This window comes from Nomascus leucogenys, chromosome 19 (genome assembly GCF_006542625.1).
Source record: "Nomascus leucogenys isolate Asia chromosome 19, Asia_NLE_v1, whole genome shotgun sequence".
Taxonomy (NCBI): Eukaryota; Metazoa; Chordata; class Mammalia; order Primates; family Hylobatidae; genus Nomascus; species Nomascus leucogenys.
The window spans coordinates 65,784,334-65,801,551 of record NC_044399.1 but is presented as its reverse complement, the minus strand read 5'-3'; the positions used below and the strand labels follow the sequence as shown (position 1 = coordinate 65,801,551).

Below are 17,218 nucleotides of genomic sequence, written 5' to 3'. Positions count from 1 at the left end.
CATATTGCTAGGCCTAGAGAATTCTTCGTATAGAGAGTTGAAGGCCAACAGCTCACCTCTGCAGAGGACTTTCATTTACTTTACTTTGTGATCAAATGTAGGAAATACCTTCTGGAATCTTTTCTCATTGTGAAGCCAACCAGCAAAAGAAGAGATTCTTCTTTAAACAGGAGAGAACATGGATCTTGGGCATCTTTTAGGTTTGGCAGCTGGTCCCAAAGACTGCAGCAAGACCTAGGGCTTCCAGCTGAGGCAACTATTTGCATACACAGGATATTTACAATTCAGAAATACTTATCTATGACTAAACAATTACATTTTAAAAGCAAGTATGTACTTCTTTACCGAAAGAAAATTTTGTTTTGTGAAAGGTTTTAACAGAAAATTTTTTAGCAAGTTTCTTTTAGTACTTTTAGCTAAACCTTGTTGTTTAAAAGGTATTCTGTACTTAACTGTTGGTTCATAATTTATTTTTCATAGGGACAATCTTATAAAAATTATGAAATGTATGAAATTAATTTCTAAGATCCTAAGTCCTTTATTTTATGATATGCAGCCAACTTTTCCTTCTATTATTAAGTTATTCCTAATTCTGTGAATAACCAGGAAGGTTTATGTCTTGAAAAGCATTTATAATTTTAACAAAAAGAAACTTCAGCTAATGGAATACATTTTTCTGTGTGTGTATGCATGCATGCCTGCTTACTTTTGTGCACACATGTGTGTAATTAGAAACAACAGTGAGCTGACAGAGGCATCCTTTAGGGAGGAAACGGAATCAGTGTTCTGAGAGTTCTCTCTCTCTTCCTGTATGCCGTCTTCCTCTGTAATATGTTTGGAGCCTCATCCTCATTTATCAGTCACCTGTTAGTGCATGTAAAATGGGATTCATTATGCCATGGTGCAGATTTAAATACGTTTCTTGGAAAAAGCATAATTTGTAGGTTTTCTTTTCTTTCTTTCTTTTTTTTTTTTTTTTGAGATGGAGTCTCTGTCTGTCCCCCAGGCTGGAGTGCAGTGGCGCGATTTTGGTTCACTGCAAACTCCGCCTCCTGGGTTCGTGCCATTCCCCTGCCTCAGCCTCCTGAATTGCTGGGACCACAGGCACCTGCCACCATGCCCAGCTAATTTTTTGTATTTTTAGTAGAGACGGGGTTTCACCGTGTTAGCCAGGATGGTCTCCATCTCCTGACCTCCTGATCCACCTGCCTCAGCCTCCCAAAGTGCTGGGATTACAGGTGTGAGCCACCGCGTCTGGCCTAATTTGTAGGTTTTCATTATTTTTCAGAACAGAAAGGGAGATAGATGAGAATACGATTCACTGGTTATTAGAGAATATATTTTTTTTGACCCTTGATAGGATTGGAACATACGTAAGACTCTTCGGATCTCTTCTGGTGTGGCTTAGAGGTACTGTCCTGAGCCCTTTATTGGGGCTTCAGGGTGCAGGGTTTGACCCTGACTTGATTTCTTCACTACTTGTAAAATCTGGTTGTGGTTGAAATTGTAGTATCTACAGAATAGCTGTAGAGCAGGATTTGCACATTGTTTCCTCCAAGCTCAGATTAGGCTTTTGTTTGTTGGATGTTCTTTTGCCGTAAAAAGGAATCTAACCACTATTATGGACCAAGGCCTTCCTCTAAGATGGCTACAAATTGTGCATATTGTATACTAAAATAGTTCTAAAACCAGTCTTCCAGACTTTCTTATAAAGAAGTCAGAACCAGAGGCTGCCCTGGAGCATGCATTGTAGGGACATTGTCTAGGCTTAAGTTTTGTGTTCCCATGTATTCCAAGTCTTTGAATTTGGTTGATTCAGAATTCTCTATATTATCTTGATTTCTAAATATAACTTCTACTTAGCCTTTATGATTCTGAAGATTCCTCCCCAAGCTAACCTGTGTTTAATTCAAGGCTTTACAAGAGTTTTGCTTGTAGTTTAGATTTTTTGTGGCCGTTCCAGTGGGGAGTAGTAAATGATGCCTGGTGTATTTTGCCCTTTCCTCTTTGTTCTCTTTAGTATGAGTTGGCCACGGGCCGATTTCCTTATCCAAAGTGGAATAGTGTATTTGATCAACTAACACAAGTCGTGAAAGGAGATCCTCCGCAGCTGAGTAATTCTGAGGAAAGGGAATTCTCCCCGAGTTTCATCAACTTTGTCAACTTGTGGTGAGTACCTGATTTATGAATGTTCGAACACGCATGGCGAGAATAGTGAGATTTACTTGGTCTTAGCAGCACTGGTACTTTACATGGAAGAAGGGGACCCGTGGTCACATCACCCTACTTTTCAAGCTGGGACTCTGGATCACTGTGGCTGTATGGAAGATTACAGCTAGCTGGGAGAGGCATCATCTTCTTATTCTGCTACTCAGGTATTGGTGAAAAACAGCCATGAGTGGTGGAGAAGCTGCTGTCTCCAGACTTCCAGTACCTGGTACCAGAAATACCAGGTTAAACTTCTAGGTGAGACTGATCATCTTACTCTAATGTGGTTCTCACAGTGCAATTGCACCAAAATCACCTGGAAGCATTTACTGAATCAAGACCTTGCCAGATCAGACTTTCAGGGTTGGATCTCTGTTCTGACAGAACATAGAAAACAGTTGGTTATATGTAGTAGGGTCACATCCACATGCAAAGTGTAGTTGGTAGAACTATATATCTTTGCTCTCTGAAACCTTACTCCAAGGAGGATGTGAACCCCACACCTGTTGTTGTCTACCTTTTTAATAGTTTGTTGTGTGTTTGTGTATATGTAGCACCTAAGAATAAACATATGCAGATATGCAGTAGTATAATCATGCTTTATACTGTTTTAGTCTCTTTTAAATAAAATCTTTTTGTGTTATCATTTGAATATTTTTGACATTTATTTTGTTTATCCAACATGATTTAAATATAAGACATGCTATGAACAAAAAGCCTCAGAGCATTTTGTGTATCTTCTGTTTATTCCTGAAAATACCTTTTGGTTTCTCATAATTTTTTTCTGCTAAGAATGCGGTTTCTCTCTACTCATTTTAGGTCTTATAGACTTATATCAGGGTCTAACATTGCCCTCCTTTGTATGAAAAATTAAAAAATATTTATTTGACTATAGTTTTTAAGTCTCTTTTATCTTCTGTAACCAAATTCTACTTTTGTGTTGGTTTTTCAGAGGGGAGAGGAATACTTCAAGATTTTCTAGGTAGAAGAAGGACATAAGGATGACTGAAATTGGCTGCTTCCCCCTTTTAAAAAACAATCAATTCTGTATTAATTTGCACACAATATGGATAGTTTATATAATTGCATAAATGTGATCATTTTATGTATGTCATTTTTATGACATATTTGCTTAAAATAATCTGTGTAAGTCATAGAGTATAATATCTAAAATGATCACCTGTGAACCTTCCATCAGGGTTTCTTTTTAATTCCTTGATCTCTTTATTGGTTTTGTTCTGTATGTGTTGGTACTTGTACATGTTTATTTCTGTTTCCCTTGATGCTGTAATAGAGTGACAGTTTTAGACATTGGAGTCCCATTGTTTTCCCTGAGTAGGTTCATAGTTCCATGTCATTGCAAATCATTAAAGTCGACATTGAAGTGTACTTATGTTCATAATTTGCTCATATTAGCTCTTCACATTTGTCCATTCTTTCTGCCACTCTCTGTCTTGGACATTGCCTGTAATCTCTAACCTGGATCATTCAGATTTCTCATAATCCAATATTGATTTTCTTATAATCCAATATTGCCTTGTTCCAAATTATTCCCCTTTTTATTAGAGTTGTATTTTTTATGATGTATATCTGATCATGTTATTTCTCTGTCTAAAGTATGCATTCTTAACAGGGTGATATTGACCCTAAGGAGGCAAAAATTGATCTTGGAGAAATGAAAATCTTAGATTGTATAATGGTTTTTAGTCCTCCAAAGGGCCATAGAATATAAACAGATATGCACTGTATCTATCATATTTAAATTTCATGATGGGGAGGATAAATAATGAAAAAAATACTGAGAAATATTATTCTAGAGACTTCCTCTTGTCCTTAAAATTAATTAATTTAGGCTTTAAGAACCCATAATGATCTGGACTTGGTTTATTGCTCTGGTCACATTTCTTTTTTTTTTTTTTTTCCCCTTGTTTTTTGGAGATGGAGTCTCAGTTGCCCAGGCTGGAGTGTGATGATGCGGTCTCGGCTCACTGCAACCTCCACCTCCCAGGTTCAAATGATTCTTCTGCCTCAGCCTCCTGAGTACTGCTGGGATTGCAGGCACCTGCCACCACACCCAGCTAATTTTTTTTTTTTTTTTTTTTTTTTTTTTTTTTAGTAGAGACAGTTTTCACCATGTTGGCCAGGCTGGTCTCGAACTTCTGACCTCGTGATCCACCCGCCTCGACTTTCCAGAGCACTGGGATCACAGGCGTGAGCCACTGCGCCCGGCCCGCTCTGGCCACATTTCTCATGACTTCCCTCTCCTTGAATGGTTTCTGCCAAACTGAATTTCTTCAGTTATGTAAATTAAAAGCACATACGGGATAATATGGCAGAATGTTTTCATTACGTTTGGGTAAAGATTTCTGCAACAGAACGTAGAAAGCAGCCAAACCTAAGAGAAAGATAAAAAAATCGGATTTCATTAAAATTAAGAACTTCCATTGATTAAAAGACAGCACTGAATGACATGCCAAGCCACACAGTAGGAGGAGATATTTTTCATACCTATATTCGACAAAGGACTTTTACACAGAATATGTAAAGAATACTTAAAAATGTAAAACACTTATTAAAAATAACAACCAAAAATAGCAAAATGCTTGAAAGGCACTTAAAAGATGATATTCAAGAGGCCAGTAAACATACTCAATTTACTGCATTCATTCTGCATTATTAGTAATCAGGGGACATGCAGGTCAGAACTACAGTGAAATACCACTATAATTACCAGAATGACCACAGTTTAAAATGCTGACAGTACCAAGTATTGATGAGGATCTGAAGCAACTGGAAGTCTCATACATAACTTGTAGGAGTATAAATTAGTACAGTTCCTTTGAAAAACGAGCAATATCCAGTATAGCTGATCTGATGTGGTTGATGTATATACCATGGTTCAGCAATTCAATTTCTAACTATATATCCAACAAAAGTGTGGACATAAATACACTAAAAGACACATGTAAGAATGTCCAGAAAAGCACATTTATAACCTACAATTAGAAACTGTCCACAGTGGAACAGATAATAAGTTGTAGCATTATGTATACAGCAGTATATAGCATCAGAGAAGATAGAACCATTGCGTCACTCAGCAACTTCAGTAAATCTCACGAATGATGTTGAGTGAAAGAAGACAGAAAGCAGCATGTATGGTTCTATTTCTATATGAAAGTTAAAAGCAAACAATATAAGGTATTGGAAGTCAGAATATTGTCACTTTTATTTTAGTTCTGCACTTAGGAGTTGTGTTTTCTGTATGTCTGCTTCAATTAAAAGTTTTTCTAAGGAAAAAAAAGGATAAGACTTAATGGTTCAAAAGGAAGACCTTGCCAACTGAGGTATCTGAGTCCTCGGCATTGGGAAATGGTCGACTCATGGGTTGATAAAAAGAATTTACAAACAACAGTATAGGTTTGAAAAAGGAAAGTTTATTAGAAAGAAAGAATGCTGCAGAAGGGTGCTGAGCATGCCACAGTGGATTTTTCCTTAGGGATATTTACGGACCTTAAAGCTTGAGGGAAATTTGGACCATATTAGCCACGTAGGTCACAATACATGATTACATTTGTAGTAATTTTGGTTCCTTAATGTCAGCAAGTGTTGCACAGTGAATTTCGATGTGGCATTCTGGAGACGTATAGAAATTCTAGTTACTTACAAAATTTTTTGGGGGAAAAAATCTGGAACCAATGCCTGCTTTAGATAATAGGGAAGTCTGATTACTTCTTGGGTTTTGTTGTTGTTGTTGTTGTTGTTTTTAATATGGAGCCTTGCTCTGTCGCCCAGGCTGGAGTGCAGTGGCGCGATCTCAGCTCACTGCAACCTCTGCCTCACAGGTTCAAGCGATTCTTCTGCCTCAGCCTCCTAAGTAGCTGGGACTACAGGCTTATGCCACCTTGCCTGGCTAATTTATGTATGTTTAATAGAGATGGGGTTTCACCACATTGGCCAGGCTGGTCTTGAACTGCTGACCTCAAGTAATAACGCCCGCCTAGGCCTCCCAAAGTGCTGGGATTACAGGCATGAGCCACTGTGCCAGGCTGGGAAGTTTAATTACTTCTGATTTTCCCCAAATAAGGAATTTTGCTTCCAGATTACCTGTTTGATAGTCATCGGGTGGTTTTTGCTCCCTTCTAAATTGCTCAGATAAGGAGTTTTTGGCTTTAGGGCCTGTTCAGTGGTCACCAAGTGATTTTGCTCTCCTCAGATCTCAGCCCATATTTTAAACTGTTTCCCAATTTAACTATGTATTGAAATCACCAATGGAATTTTTTTTAAGGGGAAAAATTCTTTATTTGTCCTGGGGGAAAAGAAAATGTTATCCTTGAGGAATTTTTGTGAAACTCTGGCTGTGGATAAGACTGAATTCAGGGATGGATTGCCTAATCCAAAATTTATCGTGTGCAGAGGGGAATATAAAAAGTCACTAGGAGGATATAAGACCCATAAACAACTCTGTAGCTTGGGCAGCAGACCTGGAAGAAGAGGCAACTTGTGGGACAGCTAATTAGGAAGTAAAGCTCGATCCTGAAATGTCTTAAGGAAATGCCTTCTGTGCTGGGTCTCACAGGCAGCTGGGACAGTGTGGTAGTATCTACTCCTGCCTTTCTCTTAGCAGGCAGGACCTGTAAAGAAAAGCTCAGGCTTTGCTGAAATAACTTCTAACGGCAATGCCTGTGTTGTGTAGAGGGCAGGAACACAGTGCACGCTGTTAGAGCAAATGCAAAAAATAAATCCCTATAGTAGGTGATGGTGCTGCAGTGATGGCTCTCCACCTAGGTGATAATGCTGCAATGATGGCTCTCCACCGGTTTCTCAGAGTTACCTGAATCCATAGCTGAGATTAACTGTGATAAAGAAAAATCACTAACAGATGAAGACATTCAGTGATTCGGAGAATTGTACCTAAGAAATGTAAACAAGTATTTCCTTTAAAATGTCACAGAAAAAAAATCAAGGTAAAAAATTGTAAGGAGGGAATAATTTGAATTCCAAAAACGTTATCTTCAGATAGTAAACATGATTCCTGAACTGAATGGGGGAAAATGGTGGCACACAGCAGATTGAGTATTGCAGGTTAACCAGATCTGTAACACCCTTTAGTTAATCTTTAAGAATAAAGGGATAAAAAGATGAACATGAGGTAAATGGTAAGAGAGAAGAAAAATCCAAAATATTCTATTTAACTGATTGTAGACAAAGAATTAAAATTCCTTCTACTTGAAGAATAACTCAAGTTCTTAGATTAAAATACCAGACCAAATTAAACAAGAGTAGAGGGAAGCCACATCTAGGTGTATTCTGAGAAAAGATCAGACTTGACAAGTTTTCAATTAAAACACATGCACACAAATGTATACAAAACACCAAGTCAGCAATACCTGAAGAGCAGAGAAACAGCTATAACAGGATGAATGTGGTCACTTCACATTACTTTGGTGCGTTAGATATCTTGGACAACACTTGCACTGAAACTACTAAAATGCTGGATAAGCATTTTATTTTATTTTGAGATAGGGTCTCACTCACTCTGTCACCCAGACTGGAGTGCAGTGGCATGATCGCAGCTTACTGCAACCTCAACTTCCCAGGCTCAAGCGATCCTCCCATCTCAGCCCCCCAAGTAGCTGGGACTACAGGAATGTGCCACTACACCTGGCTAATTTCTGTTTGTTTTTTGTTTGTTTGTTTGTTTTTTTGAGACGGAGTTTTGCTCTTGTTGCCCAGGCTGGAGTGCAATGGCATGATCTCGGCCCACCGCAACCTCAACCTCCCGGTTTCAAGCGATTCTCCTGCCTCAGCCTCCAAAGTAGCTGGATTACAGGCGCCCACCACCACACCTGGCTAATTTTGTATTTTTAGTAGAGTTGGGGTTTCTCCATGTTGGTCAGGTTGGTCAGCTCTCGACCTCAGGTAATCCGCCCACCTCGGCCTCCCAAAGTGCTGGGATTACAGGCGTGAGCCACCGCGCCTGGCCCACCTGGCTAATTTCTTAAAAAAATTTTTTTGTAGAGACTGGATTTCACTGTATTACCCTGGTTGGTCTTAAACTCCCAGGCTTAAGTGATCCTCCTGCCTCAGCTTCCTGGAGTATTGGGATTACAGGCGTGAGCCACTGTACCTGGCCTGGATAAGCATTTTAAAGTGCCATTTATTTATTTAGGACAGAGTCTGGCTCTGTCGCACAGGCTGGAGTGCAGTGGCATGATCTTGGCTCACTGCAGCCTCCACCTCCCAGGTTCAAGTGATTCTCCTGTCTCAGCCTCCTGAGTAGCTGGTACTACAGGCACGCACCACCACGCCCAGCTAATTTTTGTATTTTTAGTACAGACAGGGTTTCACCACGTTGGCCAGGCTAGTCTCAAACTCCTGAGCTCAGGTGATCCGCCTGCCTCAGCCTCCCAAAGTTCTGGCATTACAGGGGTGAACCACCGTGCCCCACCTAAAGTCCCTCTTAAAATGTAAAAGAGTTGGTGCAAAACTGAGGAATCCATGGAGCTCTGAAGTTGACTGAAATTCAGGGAGGGAGATTATGGGAGAGAAGGAAAAGTCAAAGTAAATTAAAAAAGGATAACCCAAGCAAATGTAGATTTGCCATCTGCATTCATATTGAATATGGTAAAAATACTTAGAGAATTTAATTTTAAGAAAAATTACTTTTCAAAGTCCCTGGTTGGAAAGATACCCTCCTCTTGCCCGCAGTTGATGGGCAGAAGCAAAAGCAAATTGTTCAGCCCAGGACTAAATGATTCCAAAAAATAAAGTCAAGTGGAATATGTAGTCCACAAAAAAATCTCAACACTCACAAAAGAAATGAGAATCAGAAACAATGGATAGTAGGAATAGATCTGCAAAGGCTTCAAATATTGGAATGAAAGGAAACTAAAAAAATATTTAAGTTTAAAGAAAAAGAGGCAGCTTAGAAATATAAGTAGGGAACACAAATAGAACCAAATAGAACTTCTAGAAATAAAAGGCATAAAATAAAACAATAGCTGGATTCAACAGATTAGATATCATTGAAGAGAGATTAATGAACTAGAAGATAGAGCTGAAGCTCTCCCAATAGAACTTTTTGAGATGATGGAAATGTCCGATAATCTGCTCTGTCTAGTGTGGTAGCTGCTGGCACTTGAAATGTGGCTAATGTAACTAAGGAAATACATTTTTTATTGGAATTAATTTTGCTAACGGCTACCTTATTAGATAGTCTAAGAGGAGCTAATGTAATTATTGATAACAGATTATTAATGTCAGCTGTAATTCAGAAACAAAAGACAGTCAATGTTAATAGTTTAAGATTTCCACCCAAATAGCATCATAAGTTTATACACTGACGTAATTTTCTGCTCCAGTAGATGAAAAAAAAGCAAAGAAAACATCTGTGTGGGTGAAAAATACAACAAAAATACTTACAAAATGCTGTGTAGATCTGACGCCATGGACTTTCTGGATTCCAGGTCATTTTTCATTCTGGAGAATGAAAAAAATGATGTCAGTTACTTCCTGGGCCACAGCTTTAAGCAAGCTATGGTACTATACAAGGACAAGGCTTTAGATACTGGTTTTGCAACCAGAGGACTGGAACTGTAATTGTCCTAATACCAACATAGGAGTGGAACTTGAAAGGTCCATTACAGGACCCTGTTTGATACTGGTGGCCCTGTGAAATAGAGGCAACTGTAAAACTGCTCTATGTGTGTATCCCTGGCTCCCAGTTCAGTTCATAGTGATTAGTAGGGCACTCAGACATATGTTGAACAAATGAATGGATATGCGTGGAGGGTAAGCATGTTATTTCAAAATGAGTCTGCAAATCAAAATTCCTGAATACTGAAGTGTAATGCTAAGAAAGCATTTAACAAAATGGAACAGAAACTTAAGTTGAAATAGATTTATGAAATTGTCTGAAATATGCTGTAAAAGAAAATCAGTATATTTAGGATGCTCAAGGAAATAAAGGTATAAATTCAATTAAAACTGAGGAAGAAATGAAGCAGTTGGAAATAGAAGTCTTGGAAATGGAAAAATCATAGCTGTTGATATAAAAGACACAACAGACTTGATGTTCTCTAGACTGGAGATAATTGAAGACAAAATTAGGGAAATAGAAAGTGGAGCTGAGAAGTTCCCCCAGCATGACACAGATTATATGAAAAACAGTAAAGAATCAGAACAGATTGCAGAGTAAGAGGTTCTAAGATGCATGTAATGGAAATAGAGAAGGCAACTCTGAAAGTGGAGAAGCAATGTTTACAGAGATCATAGGGGAAAGAAAACATTTGAGAACTGATTTAGTATAGGTTTTCAGATTGAAAGTGAAGTCTCTTTATCATGTAGGATAAAAAAAGGTATAAGCTTAAAGATAAATTTAAATATAAATTCAAAAGTAAATTTTAATTGATATTCTGCAATTTTGCTTCAATGCATAAATGATAAAGGTATAAATTTACCTTTAAATTTATACCTTTGTTTATCATCATTTATGTATTGAAGCAAAATTACCAAGCAATATCAGGAAGAGAAAACAGATTAGCTGTTAAGGATTGATAATAAGACTGACAGCAGATTTGTTCCCAGCCACAATAGTTGCAGGAAAAAGTGGAGTCACAGCACTAGAGTGCTGAGGGAAAATAATTGTCAGCCTGGTCCTAAAGTTTTAGACTCAGGCACTCAAATATTCACAATAAGGAAGAAATACAGACATTTTTAGGAATGGGAAGACTGAGCACTTACAATTCATAGACTGTTTTGATCCTTGAATGGTGTGGAGGTTAGGGATGCTGACCCCCTGTACAGTCAAAAATCCGCATATAACTTTTGATTACCCCAAAACTTGACTACTAACAAATAGCCTACTGTCGACCAGAAACCTTACTGATAACATAGTTAACATATGTTTTGTATATGTATTATGTTCTGTATTATTACAATGAAGTAAGCTAGAGAAAAGAAAATGTTATTAAGAAAATCATAAGGAAGAGAAAATATATTATTCATTAAGTGGAAGTGGATCATCATAAAGATCTTCATCCTTGTTTTCACATTGAATAGACTGAGGAAGAGGAGGAGTTGGTCTTGCTATCTCGGGTGGTAGAGGCAGAAGAAAAATCCACGTATAAGTGGATTTGTACAGTTCAAATCTGTGTTGCTCAGCGGCCAACTGTATTTGACCAAGAAGAAAAGTTAACCCAGAAGAAGGATGTAACAGGTTGGATACCTGGAAAGCAGACTTTCGAGACAGAGATAAGAGTGTAGGAAGTTGACTAGGTAGTGATCTTGGGATCAGCACTACCAATGAGAAGGAAATGAGATTGGGCAGGAGAGGTTGAGTTGCTGTGTCAGTGAAGGCCTCAGCTGACTCTATGTTGACACGCCTTGGAATGAGGGTCTTGGATTTTTATTCACTTTTGTGGATCAGTCGTTAGAGTCGGACTGTCCCAGGAGGGCTAAGGTGGCTCTCTTTAGCTGTGGTAATCCTGAAGAGGCTGATAGTAAAGGGTCGTCTGCTGGCAGCATGCCCCACAGTGAAAGAATAAGTCCTTCCTTCTTAAAGAGGGAATCTACATAGCACATTGCAGTATCCATTACAGAAGTTGTGGGATACGGAAAACAGCAATGAGTTTAGAAAGAGGTGAACTATGTTACCCATATTAATTCATGTTTGATGGTAAAATATTAATTGAGGTTGGAAGGGAATGGTGATTAAGATATGGGCAAAGATAGATGAGGTAAATATAAACAAAATGAAAATACTTTTGGCAGCTTTAATTAGGCAAGGTAGAATTCAAGGAGAAAATGTCAACAGAGCAGACATTTTTATATACTGATACAGTCTGTAGCGAAGTTATATTGTTTTAAACTTTTGGACCAAAGAACATATTGAGATACAGAGTATAAACTTTTTAAAAACTTAAGGATAAATTGATAAAAATGTATATATAATTTATCTCCCAGAATTACTTGATTGCTGGTTTCTCTTGGGTAGTATCTGCATAAGTATCTGTCTACTTATTTATTTACATTTAGAAAAGCATATATGTACACAAATAATTTTATACTTATAAAACATTTATATATTTAACTGTAGTATTCTGTGTAGCTATGCCACAATTTAGTCAATTTTCAAGAATTAATATTTTTTCTAATTTTTAACTAATCATCCTACACTGACTATCCTAGAGATAAATCTTCAGATTATAGATTGTCATAATTTTTTGTATGTGCTTTACTGTGTTTAGCAGGCTGTCTGCATTGTTACTTTGGATCTGAAGGAAAGAACTGTTTCATTCTTTGTAATATTTCATCTGTGAAAAAAATACTTAGGCAAATGAATCTACATTTTAATAATGTTATTTTTATGTTATTTTAGCCTTACGAAGGATGAATCCAAAAGGCCAAAGTATAAAGAGCTTCTGGTGAGTGTGGGACTGTGGGGATTGTAGGTACATCCTCACCCCGGAACTCTCTTAACATGCTGGTTCACTAAGCAAGCGGTGGGCCTCTGTTATAAACAAACATCTCAACTTATATTGAGTGTTTTTTGTTAATGTTTTTAAACAAAGATTTGGAAAGAGAAAACTTGTAGTTACGAGTTTTCTACCAATACTAGCTAAATTCTCATGGAAAATTTTGGTCTTAACATGTTATAAAAATTACCCCGAAAGAATTCTGACTTTCCCTTTAAGAAGCCATTTTCCACTGCATAGTCTATGTATATGGGATGCAGCCATAAGAAAAAAATCAGTGAAAAGTTTGTGTTTATTCTGCCTTTATAAAAACTCACACAAATTTACATCATACAGCCTATTCTCATTTCTTCGAAAGTTCTCATTCATCCCATGGAACTTGGGTGTTTTAAGCAGTCTACTGGGTGTGGCATTGGTAGGGTAGGGAGAAAGTATTGTAATCTAATAATGTGGGAGTATTTTAAGAAAAGATCCATTTGTTTGTCACATTTAACTACTAGCTCTCCAAGGATGTTGTGACGAACATATGATATCACAGTCCACCAATGACTGTAAAAATATCTAGTCAACATACTTAGGCTGTAAAAGAAAACTGTTGCTAGAGATGGAGTTTTAAAAGGTGGGTTAGTGAAGCAGATACTGGGACCCCAGCTCTGGAGAGTACAGGGAAGAAGCTCCTGGGGCAAATTTCTCCTGGGCCTCTTTTGGTCAAAAGGATTACAGCCTTTTTGTTAAAAGGTCAAAAGAAGAGGTCAAAAGGATTGCGACCTTTTTGTAAAAAGATCCTCCTGTTGTATATGGGGGAAATGGAGGTCGAGATTTATATTGGTGTCCCAAGAGGAATAGCGACTGGTATTTGCGTCATTCTTCCTAGCTCTTAGATGGTGTGGTGGAGGCTCCAGCTACGTTTTGTGCTGAGTAACAACTTGGCTGTCTTCCTCAACAAACACTCCCTGGTATACAGATAACTTTCCAGACCTCACTGCCAAGGTGGCACCTTCAAATCATTACCACATATCCTCTCTAGGCATGCCCATGCCCATTAGCATATCTGCATGGAATAAAGGCCGTTCTCGCCTCTCTGAACTTGTAGTGTTGTGATATTTCACAGCTATGTGTGGTTGGGAGCCTGGAGTTCTGTGTTCTATAGAAATTGGAAAATGTTCAGTTTGGGCTGTCGTACAAACTTTTGACTTTTTTGTTTTCAATTTTCTTGCAGAAACATCCCTTTATTTTGATGTATGAAGAACGTGCTGTTGAGGTCGCATGCTATGTTTGTAAAATCCTGGATCAAATGCCAGCTACTCCCAGCTCTCCCATGTATGTCGATTGATATCGCTGCTACATCAGACTCTAGAAAAAAGGGCTGAGAGGAAGCAAGACGTAAAGAATTTTCATCCCGTATCACAGTGTTTATTGCTCGCCCAGACACCATGTGCAATAAGATTGGTGTTCGTTTCCATCATGTCTGTATACTCCTGTCACCTAGAACGTGCATCCTTGTAATACCTGATTGATCACACAGTGTTAGTGCTGGTCAGAGAGACCTCATCCTGCTCTTTTGTGATGAACATATTCATGAAATGTGGAAGTCAGTACGATCAAGTTGTTGACTGTGATTAGATCACATCTTAAATTCATTTCTAGACTCAGAACCTGGAGATGCAGCTACTGGAATGGTGTTTTGTCAGACTTCCAAATCCTGGAAGGACACAGTGATGGATGTACTATGTCTGAACATAGAAACTCGGGCTTGAGTGAGAAGAGCTTGCACAGCCAACGAGACACATTGCCTTCTGGAGCTGGGAGACAAAGGAGGAATTTACTTTCTTCACCAAGTGCAATAGATTACTGATGTGATATTCTGTTGCTTTACAGTTACAGTTGATGTTTGGGGATCGATGTGCTCAGCCAAATTTCCTGTTTGAAATATCATGTTAAATTAGAATGAATTTATCTTTACCAAAAACCATGTTGCGTTCAAAGAGGTGAACATTAAAATATTGAGACAGGACAGAATGTGTTCTTTTCTCCTTTACCAGTCCTACTTTTCATTGAGAAGACTCAGGAGTCTGCCACTTGTCAAAGAAGGTGCTGATCCTAAGAATTTTTCATTCTCAGAATTTGGTGTGCTGCCAACTTGATGTTCCACCTGCCACAAACCACCAGGACTGAAAGAAGAAAGCAGTACAGAAGGCAAAGTTTACAGATGTTTTTAATTCTAGTATTTTATCTGGAACAACTTGTAGCAGCTATATATTTCCCCTTGGTCCCAAGCCTGATACTTTAGCCATCATAACTCACTAACAGGGAGAAGTAGCTAGTAGCAATGTGCCTTGATTGATTAGAAAAAGATTTCTAGTAGGCAGCAAAAGACCAAATCTCAGTTGTTTGCTTCTTGCCATCACTGGTCCAGGTCTTCAGTTTCCGAATCTCTTTCCCTTCCCCTGTGGTCTATTGTCGCTATGTGACTTTCGCTTAATCCAATATTTTGCCTTTTTTCTATATCAAAAAACCTTTACAATTAGCAGGGATGTTCCTTACCAAGGATTTTTAGCCCCAAATCTCTCATATGCGCTAGTGTTTAAAAGGCTAAGAATAGTGGGGACCAGCTGATGTGGTAGGTGATAAAGAGGCATGTTTTCTAGAGACACATTGGACCAGATGAGGATCTGAAACGGCAGCCTTTACGTTCATCACCTGCTAGAACCTCTCGTAGTCCACCATTTCTTGGCATTGGAATTCTACTGGAAAAAAATAAAAAAGCAAAACAAAACCTTCAGCACTGTTACAAGAGGCCATTTAAGTATCTTGTGCTTCTTCACTTACCCATTAGCCAGGTTCTCATTAGGTTTTACTTGGGCCACCCTGGCACTGAACCTTACGCTTTGTATGACAGTGAAGCAGCACTGTGAGTGGTTCAAGCACACTGGAATATAAAACAGCCATGGCCTGAGATGCAGGTGATGCCATTACAGAACCAAATCGTGGCAGGTATTGCTGTGTCTTGTCTCAGAGTGACAGTCATAAATACTATCAATAAAGGGAGAATGGTGCTGTTTAAAGTCACATCCCTGTAAATTGCAGAATTCAAAAGTGATTATTTCTTTGATCTACTTGCCTCATTTCCCTATCTTCTCCCCCACGGTATCCTAAACTTTAGACTTCCCACTGTTCTGAAAGGAGACATTGCTTTATGTCTCCCTTCCACCACAGCAAGCCATCATCCTCCATTGCTCCCGGGGACTCAAGAGGAATCTGTTTCTCTGCTGTCAACTTCCCGTCTGGCTCAGCATAGGGTCACTTTGCCATTATGCAAATGGAGATAAAAGCAATTCTGACTGTCCAGGAGCTAATCTGACCGTTCTATTGTGTGGATGACCACATAAAAAGGCAATTTTAGTGTATTAATCATAGATTATTATAAACTATAAACTTAAGGGCAAGGAGTTTATTACAATGTATCTTTATTAAAACAAAAGGGTGTATAGTGTTCACAAACTGTGAAAATAGTGTAAGAACTGTACATTGTGAGCTCTGGTTATTTTTCTCTTGTACCATAGAAAAATGTATAAAAATTATCAAAAAGCTAATGTGCAGGGATATTGCCTTATTTGTCTGTAAAATATGGAGCTCAGTAACATAACTGCTTCTTGGAGCTTTGGAATATTTTATCCTGTATTCTTGTTTGAATTCCTCCTCTATTTAAGATATATACATGGAATCGAAGTGTTTATGTAATAGTTCTATCCTTTTGCCTGCAGGTCAGTTGTAATAAATCTAGGATGTGATGATGACTTTGTAATTTGATTTTCTGAAATCAGACCCTGAGAGGGGAAAATCAAATAAATTACATTAAATTATCTGTGCATTTCACACCGGGGGAAAATGACCTCCTTTTGAAAGTGTTTTATGGCTGCTTTCTTTTTCTTCTTCCTTCTCGTGGCTACCCTTTTTGCTTATCCTTCTTGAAACCACAGATGTATCTGTTAAGCACAGCTTTGCTTGAACAGGAGTCACAGTCTCTTGAGTTTCTTTGTTTGTTGTCCTGACCTGCCCCAGCTTTCTTAATGCTAAAGGAAGTGGGTACAGTTCTTCAACCTGTGTCATGGTGGAGAGGTACAACTTGTAAGTCTATCTGGGCCCCGTGTATGGTTTCCAGCCATGCTCTTGGCTCTTGGTGCTACAGCTGCCAGGTGAGCATTAGGTGTCAGGTTAGATACTGGGTTGGAATCACTGTTACCTTAGGAAGGGTAGGGAGGATTGTGGGTGTAAAAGACCTGTGGGGGTCAGACCTGGGAGGTTTATGGATGAGAGGACAATGGAAGTGAACAAAAAGCCATGGGAGCCTGAAAACTGTTGGAGAAAAGCACTTTGTGGCTCCAGCACTGAATGTATCTGCTGTACTCTACCTCTGACCAGTGATTGATCAGATAACAGATTCATTGATATTATGGTGACTCAGCACCTTACCCTTGTGCCTGCTCCTAACTGTACCTGAGATACTATTACAGAGCCAGATGTGGTATCAAACA

At 38.6% G+C, this 17,218-nt stretch overlaps 1 protein-coding gene across 3 annotated transcripts in view; it reads left to right on the top strand.

The window, feature by feature from the left end:
* The window catches only part of MAP2K4 (mitogen-activated protein kinase kinase 4), a 124,258-nt gene extending 107,695 nt beyond the window's left edge, over positions 1-16,563 (top strand). The window contains exons 9-11 of one of the 3 annotated variants that reach the window (XM_003262590.3): positions 2,021-2,169; positions 12,587-12,632; positions 13,903-16,563. In XM_003262590.3, the coding sequence (XP_003262638.1) occupies positions 2,021-2,169; positions 12,587-12,632; positions 13,903-14,016 (309 nt within the window). In that variant the 3' untranslated portion in view covers positions 14,017-16,563. The remainder of the gene's footprint in view (positions 1-2,020; positions 2,170-12,586; positions 12,633-13,902) is intronic. The other 2 variants (XM_003262591.3, XM_030799363.1) reach the window with 2 other exon arrangements.
* Positions 16,564-17,218: the final 655 nt, after the last annotated feature.